Source organism: Dipodomys merriami, unplaced genomic scaffold (genome assembly GCF_024711535.1).
Source record: "Dipodomys merriami isolate MVZ:Mamm:240054 unplaced genomic scaffold, mDipMer1.0.p SCAF_8, whole genome shotgun sequence".
In the NCBI taxonomy this organism is placed as follows: Eukaryota; Metazoa; Chordata; class Mammalia; order Rodentia; family Heteromyidae; genus Dipodomys; species Dipodomys merriami.
The window spans coordinates 25,669,471-25,684,299 of NW_027206401.1; the positions used below are offsets into that span (position 1 = coordinate 25,669,471).

The 14,829-nt window shown below is 39.0% G+C and overlaps 1 protein-coding gene across 5 annotated transcripts in view; it reads left to right on the forward strand.

The window, feature by feature from the left end:
* Window positions 1-14,829, forward strand: part of Arhgap18 (Rho GTPase activating protein 18) — a 186,261-nt gene that overhangs the window by 112,079 nt on the left and 59,353 nt on the right. For 3 of the 5 annotated variants that reach the window (XM_070010774.1, XM_070010772.1, XM_070010775.1), the window contains exon 2: window positions 13,822-14,024. In XM_070010774.1, coding sequence (XP_069866875.1) covers window positions 13,822-14,024 — 203 coding nt within the window. Of the gene's footprint in view, window positions 1-3,170; window positions 3,181-13,821; window positions 14,025-14,829 lie in introns of those variants that run through there. The other 2 variants (XM_070010776.1, XM_070010773.1) reach the window with 2 other exon arrangements.

Sequence of the window (14,829 nt, forward strand, 5' to 3'; positions counted from 1 at the left end):
GGATAATGTGAAGAGCAAAAGCCTTGGGCCAGAAAGGCAGTTCGTAAGAAATCTTTGCTGGTTCTGGATTGGCTGGGTTGTAAGCAGGATGTAAGCAGCACAGAAGGTGTCCTGATGGACTTGAGATAAGGTTTTCGCTTAGAATCAGGAATATGAAATTGTCTCTTGTCAGTTACAGCTGCTAATTGATTATCTTGACTTGTCTCTCTCTGCTCTATCCTCTAGCTCTTTTTAATTAATTGTAGGACATCTCAGATTTTTTTTCTCTCATCAATCTCATTTAAAAAGGAAAAATTGTCTTGTAATATTCATATAATCTACTTTGTGACTGTTACTGCTGAAGACATTTATTTAGTGTGAAACATGGAAGAATTGCTTCTAAAGTTGACTCCATGTTTTGATTGGCTGGAAGCTATTTCTCTACCTACCCCTTTTTATCTTCTTTCTAGAGATTACTTTGAGCATATGATTTAATGAAATATGTCCAAGCCTTGTATACTTATTGGTGGAATATTTTTGCATTTGAGGGGTCATTTGCTATTTCTCATAAAATAAATGAAACTGCACCTTATGGAAAGCACTCTCTCTCTCTCTCTCTCTCTCTCTCTCTCTCTCTCTCTCTCTCTCTCTCTCTCTCTCTCTCTCTTTTTCTCTCTCTCTCTTCCTCCCTCCCCTCTATCTAGGTATTTGCTACTTGCCACTATTCTTAATTGTTCCAATCTTAATTGTTCTAATACTATTCATTATTACTTTGATATATTTTCTCCTTTTAATTTTTCATCACAAACACAGACATCCTTTTATTTTTAACACTTTCTCTCAGTATTTTACTAGTAAAAGGTTGGTTTCATACCTCTGTAGCTTCAGTGAGCTGTAATGTGGTTTCCCTACTTAATTATAATAAGGAGTTACAAAGAACTAAGAAGAGGTGAATAATGGTATTCTCATGATGCCTATATATATTGAGCTTTAGTTACTATGAAAAGATTTTGTGGGTTTTTTCCCCTCAAAATTCAACATTGCCATCTATCCATGTTTTGATTAGCGAAGTTGGGAAGGTTGAGAGTTAATGCCAGCCTGGAATACATATCAAGAACTCCTTTTCAAGCCAGGCATTGGTGGCTCATGCCTGTAATCCTAGCTACTCAGGAGGCTGAGATCTGAGGATCACGGTTCAAAGCCAGCCCAGGCAGGAAACTTGGTGAGACTCTTATCTCCAATAAACCACTCAGAAAACCAGAAGTGGCGCTGTGGCTCAAGTGGTAGAGTGCCTCCTTGAGCTGAAGAGCTGAGGGACAATGCTCAGGTCAAGAGTTCAAGCCCCACGACCTACAAAAAAACAAAAAAGAACCCTATTTCAAAAATAAATAATTCTTAAAGAAGAATGTTAATGTTAAGTCCTACAAAGGACCAGATTTGGCCATAAGACATAACTAAAACAAATATTACACTTCGTATGACTCTAACATTAAAATTTGAATGTTATTGTTCACAGTTTTGTATAATGTCAACAAATACTTTGTGAGCATTTCCATTGACAGCAGGCATATGAGTTTGTTGCAACCTTCCTTGTGTACTGGAGAGACAAGTTTTCAGAAAGTTATAATTTACAGCTGAGATGTAGCACAGTGGTTGAGTGCTTGCCTATCATGCACAGTTTCTAGATTTATTCCCCAGCACTGGAAAAAATTAAAAAAAAAATGTTAGTCAGTACCCAGAATGAAATTCACACCCCACATCTAAATACATTTGCCAGATCTGATTTGGAAGTATATTGCTAAGTCTTGAAAGAATGCATACCTTGGCATAAATTTATCTGTGTTGTATTAACCCAAGGAGTTTTGGCAAATTGAAATGTTAAAGTTCAGAACTAATGAGGACTTTGCAGGAATGAATTTGAGAATATCATGGGAGTTATTAATGAATCTTCTCTTCATTTTACCTCTGAAAATACACTGAGCATCCTGAAACATTCCTTAGAAAGAAAAGAGAACTGTAACCTTGAAATGGAAAAGGCAAAAAAGCAGCAATAAAGATTTTCCAAGCATAATAAAAATACATGGATAAAATGTTGACCGTAATTTTGGATGCTAATGACTCCCTTAGAGGACATGTGACTGTTCTGAAATGAGAACTACATACTAGACAGTTTTGAGGAAGCTTTAGCAGTGGAGCAGTGAGTGAGCTGCAGGTAAACCCAGGAGGCCTATGGAGAACAGACCCAGTGAGAAGGAGGGATTGCAGCAAGGATATCTTAGTATATCTGTACTGCCAAAACTAAACACCATCAATGGGAAGCCTTATAAATAACACTTTTTGTTTCTCAGTATTCTGGAAAATGGGGACTTCATGATCAAGATATATGGGTAGTGTCAGGTCTTGTGGTGCTCATCTGTAATCCTAGCATTTGAGAATCTGGAGGACTAAGGCAGGAGGATCATCAGTTTCAGGGAAACCTGGGAAACCTTGCCGAAAAGCAACCAAAGGGTGCTGTGAGTGTCTGTTGAGGGCCTGCTTTCTCATTGTGATGTGGTAGAAGGCAAGGCAACTCTTTAGGGTGTCTTTTTCCTTTTTTGTCAGTCGTGGGCCCTGAACTCTGGGCCTGGGCACTGTCCCTCAGCTCTTCAGCTCAAGGCTAGTACTCTACCACTTGAGCCATAGCACTACTTCTGGCTTTTTTTCCCCTGCTTATGTGGTGCTGAGGAACAGAACCCAGAGCCTCATGCATGCAAGGCAAGCACTCTACCACTGAGCCACCTTCCCAGCCCCTTTAGGGTGTCTTTTAAAGGAGGTTATTAAGCTCTGTCCCATAACGCTTAGTTCCTCTTGCTATCAACCTTGAAACTTAGGAGCACACATATTCACACTAAGGAGATATTGGAGGCAATCTTAATGTTTTTGGTTTATGTTTGGGAAGTGATTGAGCAGGACCAAGTTGAGGATGGGTGGGTACAGTGAGAGCATAGAGAAGTGAAATGCAATTGGGGAAGCAATGGTGAGCCCTGGCAGGGCTGTTAGGACTATGCTAAAGCAGAGGTCATGACCTGGAATCCCAGGCTACTAGAGGCCGCCCACAACTTCAAAAGGGAAGTGGAAATTTCCACTAATACCTGTATTGTTGTCATTCATCATTTACTCCACACAGAAGATTTGGAGATCTTGGTGGAATAGACATCTCTGGTAAGATATTCATGGAGTAAGTCATTTAATAAACATTTGTTGATTTCAGAGAATGAATTGCCAGGATATGGCATTGTGATGTGTGTTTCACAAAGTGTAGGCTGAAGCTTGTTTGTGATTTAATATTACTGTCTGGCATGAAATAAATTTTCTTTTGTGAGTTGCTATTCTCTTTAGAAGTCTATTTTTTTTTTTTTTTGGGGTCCGGTCATGGGTCCTGAACTCTGGGCCTGGGCATTGTCCCTCAGCTCTTCAGCTCAAGGCTAGCGCTCTACCACTTGAGCCACAGCGCCACTTCCGGCTTTTTTCTTTTTGCTTATGTGGTGCTGAGGAATGGAACCCACGGCCTCAGGCATGCAAGGCAAGCGCTCTACCTCTGAACCACCTTCCCAGCCCCAGGAGTCTATTTTTTAACTAAACATCTAAGAGTAGGGTCACAGAGACATATCACAATTAATTTAGTAATGTTAATGCTAGTGGTTTTTTGTTTTTTTTTTTAATCACCTTCCCTCCCCGGCCTTTTTTCTCTGTTTCTTAGTGCTTGGGGTTTGAACTCAGAGCCTCACACTAATAATAGCCTTTCCGGATCACTGACATCTGTGGTGGCTACTTTCTGTATTTCTAATTTCTTTGTAGTTTTGTGCAATTAATTTGTTTAAAATGCTTGGAAATTAAGTGAAAGTTATTTCAGAAAAGGAGTAGTTGGAAAATTAACAATTAAGCAGTTCACAAGCATCTGCTATGGCAAACCATTTGTATGAACCCAGGATACCAAAATGGGAACAAGAGGTGTATCGGGCTCTCCCAATACATGAGCCGATTCATGTGGTAAGGGCTATGGGTGGACTGAAGAAGAAAAGTTATTCCAGCTCCACACAAAAATACTAAGATGTGAAATAGGCTAATAACAGCTGTGGAGCTTATGCTTAAAATGCAAAGAAACCACAGTGGGGTTTAATTTCCAGGTGATTGTACAGCTGGCCAGAACAACCAGAGTCCTAGAGAGAAGGACAGCAGATCTAGCATGTCAGGTAGATACAAGTCATTTAGGCAGAGGAGAAGTGGACATGTGAACTCATCCATTTGATGTGCTTTAAACTGACTATTCATGATCCTGACAGACTCATAGCAAAGTCCCATTACAGATGCCGTGTGTGTGTGTGTGTGTGTGTGTGTGTGTGTGTGTGTGTGTGTGTGTGTGTGTTTGTGTATGCATATGCACACATGTGCTGGTATGCATTTGAATTGGGTTCTCTCTTGTAGCTTAAGGCTGGCACTCTACCATGTGAACCACACCTCTACTTCTAGCCTTTTGCTAGCTAATTGGAGATAAGAGTTTCTCTGCCCGATTCATCTGCCTAGGCTGGCTTCCAGCCATAATCCTCAGATATTAGCCTTTTGGATTATAGGTGTGAGTCACCAGGTCTTGTCTTAGAGGGTGATGTTGCCATTATATCCCATTATTCTCATTGATTTGTGCCTCCAACTGAGGGGAAATGATGAGCCACTGAGGGTTTTCTGGGCTCAGGAACAAAGGTAAATTTCATCCCAGAACCAATGCTCTACAAGAGAGGCCTCTCTCTGGTAGCGATACGCCATGCTTTTGTGTACACTATGTCTATAATTAAAAAGGAAGTGCCTTCCCCTCTTCCTACCAGACCTCATGGTGGTTGCTGCCTATATTCCTATTCTTTTACTGACGCTGGAGAGGAATGGTGAAAGCATTTGTAAGAAACAATAAAAAAATAAACTGGTTTTGCCATCTTTCTGTGTCTAAGAAATAAAGCGTTTCAAATAGGCTCAGCAAGATCCCCAATAGGGCTTTTCTCCTCAGTTTTGCTTAGGTAATGTTTTGCAAATACAGGCTAATCCTTTCATTTAGATCTTGTTTTGCTGTGTGTCAAAATCTACAAAGCTTTGTACAAGATGTGAACTGACTTGTATTTATCACGAAAAAGCTAAAAAAGAAATGGGTCCATTTAACTTTTCCTCCAAATGACCAGAGAACAATATGCAAACATAGAGACCAGGAGCAATATGCAAACATAGAGACCAATAGTTTATATGAAAGATGAAAATAAACTAATATATTCTTAAAATTAGAACAATTAACAAGGAATTAGCAGGAGATGGGAGATGATCTTTTTCATGGGTTCTGGGGGACCAGGCAGTGGGGAGGGGCTAATGTGGTACTGTTCTAATCAACTCCTCTCTCTTCTGTATTGTCAGTGTTCTTTCTTCCTGGATGTCAGAGCTACATCTAATAATTACTGCTTTCAGCAAAACAATAGTGGGCATTCATTTTCAAGGAAAGAAAATGACTTGGGTCATTCATAGACTACAGGTCTTCAGTCATTCAAGCTGAGCTGTTCTGATGGACAGGCCATTACACAATATTAATAGCTTTACTGTCCACTATGGTAGCAATTACTTCTTTAATGTCACTACTGTAATGAAAGGAAAACTAGACAACAGAAGCATATTTCCCCCCCCCCCCAGTATTCAGATAATATAGATAAAGAAGCAGAGTGAATTTCTAGCACATTTTAGAATTTTTACAAAGCAATGCTATTTTTTTTTTGAATGGGTTGTATTTGAAGTCAAATCTCAGCAGGACTCCAGCCCTATTTTAGAAAATGCACTAGGAAAGATTTCTCGTGCTTTTTCAAAAGGTATTGTTTATTTATTTATTTAATTTTGTTTTAACGGTCGAAAGGTATTTTTTTTTATTGTTGTAAGAATACAATAATAATGTGAGATCTACCCTCTTCATATTCGAAGTGCACAATTCATCATTGTTAACTCCAGGCACAATGTTGTATAGCACATCTCTAAAATGTATTCATCTTGTATAGATGAACTTTATATTTGTTGAATAGCGATTCCTGTTTTTCTTCTTCTCCCTGGCAACCACACTTCGCAGGTTTTTATGAAGTTGACTCTTTTTATCTATCCCATGTTAGTGCATCCTATTTCCTACACTATGTGTCCTGTGTGTTTGTTTATATAATACCCTCCAATATTGTCCATCTTGCCTATGACAGGATTTCTAGCTTGTTTATTTTACTTTTTTTTTTTGCCAGTTCTGGGGCTTGAACTCAGGCCCTGGTTGCTGTCTCTGAGCTCTTATGCTCAAGTCTAGTGTTATACAACTTTGAGCTACAGTACCACTAACAGTTTTTTAGTGGTTAATTTGAGAAAAGAGTCTCTTGGACTTTCCTACCTGGGCTGGCAGATCTCAGCTTCCTGAGTAGCTAGGATTACAGACATGAGCCATCAGTGCCTGACTTATTCTTACTTTTTAATGTAATTTTCTCTTGGTAAACATACTTGTCATTTAACAAGCTCCCTTTGGGCCTGGCTCTGTGCACACATCTGATAAGGAACAAAAGTAAACTCTTATCTCTGAGCCTGTTTGGTGTAACAAAGTAACTGCTCGTAAAGAAATGATACTGAGAACCCTGGTCCTATCCTTTGCTATGTGACTTTAGAAGAGGTTTCATCATGACGCCTCAATATCTCATCTAGCAAATGACAGGAAAGGTCTAAAGTTCCAAGAATGCATACTATCCTGAAGTTTATTTTTAATAAATAGGACTTTATATATAAAATATACTTATACATGAATGCTTGGTGATTAAAATCCTGAGCTGATAAAAAATTTTTTCAACCAGACAAAAATGAAAATTCCTATTTAATTTAAAATGTCCTCAAAATTCCTATTCTTTTGTCATGCATTTCCTAATCTAGTCCTTTTTTTGTCTTGCATGGAAATAAAGTTAGGATAAAGAACAGGCTAGAAGGTATAGTCCAATATCGGAAGATTTTATACAAGTAGACATTGAGAGCCAAGCAGTGATGGGGCTTGACTGTAATTCCAGTACTTGGGAAGCAAAAGCAGGATGACCATGAGTTCAAGGCTATATAAGGGAGACCCCGTCTCAAAGAAGCAACACCAAAAACAACTCAAAAGAAACAAGTGTCAGTATAGGATTTGTAGGTATAAGGGAAAGTTCCAGTTCACCTTCTGAAGTCTATTAGAACAGACAATGGACAGATTAGCAGAAAATGAACACGTGTACTTTGGCTGTGCACATGCATGTATAGCAGTCATACAAAATATGCTCCATTAAGAAAGGGGCAGGTGATTGAAGCTTCAGTTCCCTCTTCGTAGGTAAGAGGGGAGTGTGTAGGAGGAGGGGAGAGCTGTCGATGCCTTTAAAGAGAATAGTAAATGAATTTGAGGATAAATGAAAGAGCCTCAAAGAACAGGCCATTAGAGACAAAGCTCCTCCCCACTCTGAGGGAGGTAGCCATGGGTTAGGGAGAGGAGTGGAACTTCATTGTGACTAAAAAGGGTTTTTGTGATACAGAGAAAGTCTCCCATGTCAGCTCTACAGTGTCCTCAGGATAATCTGATGGGATGTGGTGGACTCTCATTTTCTCCCTTGGTTAAGATTCCCTGGTTATTTGATAAGACTCCTAGGAATGGGGGTTAAGACAGTTACATTTCCTAGGAAGAGCTTTCTTCAGGCAGATAAGAGAACTTCAGTGGGTTCCATCTTGCTTTGCTGTAGAAGAAACAAACAAAAAGGTCAGAAAGTCCTCATTTCAGAGGCAACTTCTGAGGCCTCCTAATTTCCTTAATTTAAAAGTACTTAGCTATTGAATAAACCCTCATTTGGACTATTTTCTAGGCCCACAGTAAGGTACAAAAAGTAGAAATTGGAACAGAGAGCTAAATGTGAATTCAGAGACACAGACAAATAAATCTGCCTGCCGTGGTTGTGGTTAGGGGCCGTGGATGCCAGTGGGACTATAGGGAAATGAGTGTACATGTTCAAATACACTGGCCAAATGGGAGGACTGCACTCCTTTATATGTGGATGGATGCAAACGATTAAAGATATAGACCAGCTAGAGCTACCTGGATGGTGTTTTTATTCTGTATCATTACAGGATAGGTTAAATATGGCTAGATCATTGGAATAAGTCCCAGTTTTTATGAAAGCCTGTAAAACTAAGCTAAAATAAACAAAGAAGTAGGTCAAGAGTCACAAGGAAAGCATGTCCACTGGATCCCTGCCCACAGAATGGAAGGCTCTCCCCCCACCCCATCCATTAGGTAATAGTTGTTACAAATTGTGGACCAGTGGTTTTCAAACCGTGGGACATCTGGGTGATCTCAAAACTCTTTCAGGAGTCCAGGTTATCAACAATGTTCGTAATACCCATGAGATTATTTATGTCTTTCATTCTCATTCTCTCATGAGAATACCCTGAAGTATCTTGGACTACATGCTGTGCGACATCACAAATGATTGCATGACTGCAGATGCCTTCTGTCACACTGGACACCAAAGGAAGTCTCTAAAATGGAAAACAAGCGAAGCCTCTGTGGCTCATTCCTATATATAATCCTAGCTACTCAGGAGGCTGAGGTTGAAGCCAGCTTGGGCAGGAAAGTCCAGGAGACTCTTATCTCTAGTTAGCCACTAAAAAGCCAGAAGTGAAGCTGTGGGTCAAATTGTAAAGCTCTAGCTTTGAGCAAAAATAAAGCTCAGGAACAGTTCCCAGACCCTGAATTCAAGTCCCAGGATCAACATACACAGAGAGAGAGGGGGGTGGGGGGAAGGGAGAGGGTGGGAGAAGGAGAGAGGGAAAGGGAGAGAGAGGGGGGAGGGGAGAGAAAACAGGGCTGCTCAATTTATTTTTTTTTAATTTTTAATTTTTGCCAGTCCTGGGGCTTGAACTCAGGGTCTGAGCACTGTCCTTGAGCTTCTTTTGTTCAAGGCTAGCACTCTACCACTAGCACAGCACCACTTCTGCCCTTTTCTGTTTATGTAGTACTGGGGAATGGAACCCAGGGTTTTATGCCTACTAGGCAAGCCACATTCCCAGCTCTCATCTCAGTTTTTTTTTTTTTAAGTTTGGAAGTTATTTCTTTTCAGACAATGTAAATGATATTTCAGATGTATATTCTTCTGAAATGAAAATATTTATTTCTTGTTTTAATGGCTAATGCTATCACTATATCTATAGTGATATAAAGCTTTTACAGAATGCTTTAAAAACTTAGTATATAGCCAGACACCAGTGGCTCATGCCTATAAAACAATCTCAGGAGACTAAGGCTAATGCCTATAATATTCAAGAGACTAAGATCTGAAAGTCATGATTTAATGTCAGCCCAGGCAAAAAGTTTGTGAGACCCTTACCTTCAATTAATCACCTAAAATCTACAAGTGGAGGTGTGGCTCGAGTGGTAAAGAACCAACCTTGATTGCAAAAGCTAAGAGACAGCATCAAGCCCTGAGTTCAAGCCCCAATACCAGTACACACACGCACCAAATAAATTGATTTAAAAAAATTCTGTGACCAAAAATATTTGACAATTGTCTTATAAAATTAATAATTAATAATTAATAATTCTTAGCTGGACACTGGTCTGCTCTGTGCCCATTGTTTTGCTGATTGTATCTATACTGGGCTGAGCCATCAGCTAGTTTGAGATCTTCCAGTAGACCAGTCCAGCGAATGGAATTCCAACTCCTTGAACACACATAGGTTGCTTCTATTCTTCCTGACAACAGGCATCACCAACACCTTGATCCATATCTCAGTACTGTCACAAGCCAATGACTAGCTAAAAAACAGTCTCATCAAAATGCAAGAGCATATGGCTAAGAGAGATAAAACAATAAAACAATGCCTCACTTTTTTTTTTAAAAAACATGCTATCAAATTGAAAAAAGAACAATATTCTAGGAAGGCCCACAAGAGTCTGTAAAATATATGCTTGATGGTGATAGCACTGAGGACCACCCAAGGCAAATGACAGCCAACCCTGTGGTGTGCTTGGGAACATTTCTCTTCAGAGCATCACAGGCAACTCCTTTTAAAAGACCATGGCCAGTTCTGTCCTTAGCTTGTAGAAAGTGGCAAATGCTGGAGGGTTTGAAGTGCGGCCCTGTGTTGATCAGCACACAGGTTTTCAGAGGGAGAGGGAGGGGGAGAGGGAGTGAGAGAAATCAGGGCACAGTTACTGACAAGTCGGGTGGAGAAATTGCTAGACGCCTGTCATATTGAAAGACCCCCTCCCCAACCAACCAGGCCCTGAGCCTCTTTGTAGGGGAACAGAGTTTTGTATCTAACCAAGCTATTTCTGGCTTCTGTAACATGCTTTGCTTTTCTATTACCCCACACTCCCCCTTTGATAACTAACCTCACCAGTTAATCAACAAGCCCACACCCTACTAACTAATCCCACCCCGCAGTCAGCCCCCTGGTGTGAGCGAAGGACAGGCGCTGACAAAGGTCACTTCCTCATACCAAGGGCGGGAGACACACAACTCGGCACGTACACCGAGGGACCCCCTCGAACAGTGATTGGCCAAATCAGATGATTTGTTTTAAAAGGATTGGCTGCCTGCGTGCAGACCAGGTTGTAACACTTTAAACTTACTGGCTGAAAAAAGTGCGGGCTCTACTGTAACGGACAGAGGGGTCCCATAAAAGGACCATCCCCGGGACTGCTCGGGGTTCCCAGCCACTGACCCGAACCTTGCGGATCTCGAGGTCACGTGCACCTGGGAACCTGGGCATGCCCAAATAAAACCCTCTTGCCTTTTGCATCTGGTGTCGTCTGACTGGTGCTTGGGGCAGGGAGGTCCTGATATGGGGGACACCCGAAGTCGGGGGTCTTTCAATATAAGCTGTGTTTCTTTGATTTCAGTGCCATGTGTTGCCTTGGATCTTTTGGAAACAGAAAATTTTTCTGCTCTCTACTTCATTACATGGAACAGATGTTGCTTTATGTTTTCAACCCAATTTTCAGAATGAGCAGAGTATCCAATTACAGTACTTGATCCTAAACACAGAAAAGAGGAAACTGGCTAACTGGCCACTTACACAGGAGTTTTAAGAAAGTTCCAGCCTTCTTGCTGTTGCATTTCTGCCCTACTAAAGTATAGTCTAAGAAGAAAAATAATACAGCCTGCTAATAGATGGGAAGTGAAATAAGATGTTCACTTACACTCTGAGAGGAACTTAGACAATATGAGGTAAACTCACCAGGAAGGGCCGTATATTACTGAGTGCCTGTTCTCCTTTATCTCCTTACGTCTAAAATGGAAAGTTTGTTCTTGCAATATTTAACAGAGATCCAAAAGAAAAAGAAAAAAAAAAGAAAGGAAAGAAAAAAATGCATGACTCAGTATTTTCAGATTATCACAAACCTATTCAGCTTGTGAATCTTATTAAAGTCAAAATATTGAGTCAATTCATCAGCACTAAGCTATAAGATTCTTGCTTTATGCCGGCTTTAAAAGCAGGCCTTGATGGAGAAGGTCCATTTACGTAACAATGCTGTTACTCAATGTCCTTGCATTTTTCTGCACATGCTATCTTAATGGAAATTTACTGGAAAATTCTTGCCAGAATAAACTGCATTCCTTCAGGAATGAAAGGCTTAATGTACTTCTAGCTCAACTGTACCTCTTTCCTGGGAGCAGATAAACCAAATTATTTGGCATTAGTTATTGTACTTCAGGTCACAATACTTATTGTGGTTTCCCATGGGGCTACAGGAGATAAGGTTAAGAAAGAATAAGGTAGCCAGTTTTTCCCTGCAATGAGAGATGAAACAAAAGCAAAATGGAATACACACACATCTATATGTATGTATGTATACAGACATGCATATGAACATATACACATCTGTGTATACATGCATATATATGTGTGTATATCTATACATATATATAATTTGACATGAAATAAACAAAAATTTAGTCTGACAGGCATTGTATCCATTACCTTTTAACTGTCCTGGTAAGGACAGAATTGGTTAAACTCTGTGAACTGTACCATTAAGAGGAGTAATTTTCTCATTAACAATTTAAAATGAGAGTGAAAATTCTGCCATAGAAATTTTTTGGTCATTTAGTGGCCACTGGTGCCAGACCAAGGTGTTACACAGGGTTATAAACAGGATGACTGGGGCTAGAGAAAGAAAGTATCCCTTGACTTAAGAAAGAGATGGGGCAAACAATGAACAATGGAGAGGAGAGGAAAAAGAGGTACAAACATGTCTAGATTTCCTCTAGTCCTGAATATCTACCCATCACCATCTTGGGAGCTACTGTCCAGAGATTATTACAAAGCTCAGGTTGGCCTTGAACTTGTGTTCTTTCTGTCTCAACCTTTATGCTGCATGTTGGGATTACATAAAAGTACCACTATACCTGATGCCAAGGAGTCGGTTTAGTGGTTGTTTATCCACTCATGCAAGCAATATTAAACGTATATACAACTGTCTTTAAGGGAATAAAACTGTTGTATTAGAATAGTATAGCTAACTCTCAGTCAAAAGTGTTTATTTATGGCAGTAGGCAATTAAGTTCACTAACTTGCTAACAGACCAGTTGGAAAAAAGCTGCAGTAGATTTGCCCAGAGTTTTGTGACCCTGTCCCTCACACAGTAGTACAACACTACTGTTCTAAATAATAATGAGAAAAGGCAGGTTTAATGTGTGAAAATGTTCAGACATTATTAAGATTTCTATTTTATTATGCTTCATTTTATTTTCAGTATGTACAAGAAGTAAAACCAATGTAGGAAATTACTACTTCATAGATGTCCTTCTTGGGAGATAAAAGAACAATTTGAACTTAGAATATTAAAACAGTTTTTCACAAAAAATGTTCCCATACAAATTGTACTTTAAAAAGTATACACACACACACACACACACACACACACACACACACACACACACACACACACATATGTAAATATACCATAGCTGAAAAATTTCATCTTTAATTAGGTGCTATTTTCTATCTGTAAATAATTATATAAAAATTTAACATTTCTGTGATGTATGGATTTTTATTATGGGCTTTAATTCACAGATAAAATGTTAAAATCAGTAAAAAATATAGTTTACTTGAATTATAAAGATAATCTCATCAATTTATCCTCTTTATAAGTAATACCTGTGGTAAATAGCTGAGGTAATTCCAGGCAATGCAAAAGTTTGATAAAGTTTTATCCATATTGCAAAGTAATTAATACATGGATGTCATGAGTACAATTATAACTAAAGGCTTAAAATACCAACAGCAGAATGTAACAACAAACTTCACCTTTCTATTTTTATTTCAGTTTTTAAAATAAAATGGAAACTCAAACACTCTCTTCATCAGTTGCAAATATTTGTTATATAAGAGTTGACTGAATTTGGTTATAAGCACAAATGATAAATATGGTATTTCAAGCTTCTTTCCAATTCTATTCATTAAGAGCCGGTAATGAAGATTCATCCTGCCGTTTTCTTAAAAGAGAGATTCAGATCGACATGATTCCAAAATAATTTGAGTGTCACATAAATGGAAAGTTCATTACCACATTGATATGTTCTTCACCATACTTGTTTATAGAGAGCATGAAACTCTTAACAAGCATATTATAATCAGCAGCACCTCCACAATAAACAGTTTCAAAATTTTTATCTTCTTTACTTAGTACAATTAAAGGTTTTTCCAAATTCTGTATAGTTCAGTGCTATAATGTTTTAGAAAGTGTACTGCATCTCTATGTACTAAAATGAGCCATCTTTTTTTTTTTGAATCGTTTAGCAGAAGACATGGCCATTATAACATGAACCAAGAAAGCACCGCTCCCAGAGTTGCAGAGAGGCCTCCATTTGACAGATCCAGTTCCCAGGATTCCTTGGACGAATTATCTATGGAGGACTATTGGACAGAGCTAGAAAATATCAAGAAATCCAGTGAAAGCAGACAACAAGATCAAGAAGTGGTAGTTGTCAAGGAGCCTGATGGTAATAAATAAAACTTGTCTGTATATGTATTTAGATAAATGAATACAGAGAGAGGAAGAAGAGAACATCCAAATATTACATTGGTAGTTGCTTCTCCACTTGAATATTACTTGCTTGTCAGATTTATAGATGTAGCTCCAGATACAATGTAATGAGCAAATTCATTTAGTTGAAGCTCAGCCTAACTTGGTAGCCCCTTAGCCAAGATAGGCTTTTCTTTGAAATTGACTATTGCCTTTCATTCCTTCCATAAGTTTCTCTACACATAGTCAATTGGTCTCCAGGAAGTGTGATGAAAAGCACATAACTTGGCAGTGATACTGGTTTCCTAGGAGGCCGGCTCCTTGATTTGTTTTGATCTTTATTTTATCGATTGATGTCTGGCTATCTTCTAACTTTGACTTCACTTGGTGTAGTTTTTTTTTTCTGCCTTTGAGAAGAACCAAACAAGTTCATTCTACTGTTTCTTTCATGGCAGACTTTCAAATATTCAGGAATATCTACCTTGTGTTTTTAGCCAGATCTTTTCTACAGGGAAATTGTTATCTAAAACTTGTGGGTGGCAGTCTGTCTTATTAGTCAATGTATTGTACTCCAGATTTGATGAAATGCTACTTAACCTTTGGTATCCACAGGTCTATGGTTCCAAGGACAATACCATTTAGGAAAAACCATAAATACTTAGGCTTAGAGTTCAGTATTCTAAAATCATTAAATATACTTATCCCATACATAGATCCAGAACGTTAAACCACATAGAGGAGAACATTACTGTCATAAGATTTACTCTTGAACACATTAACAC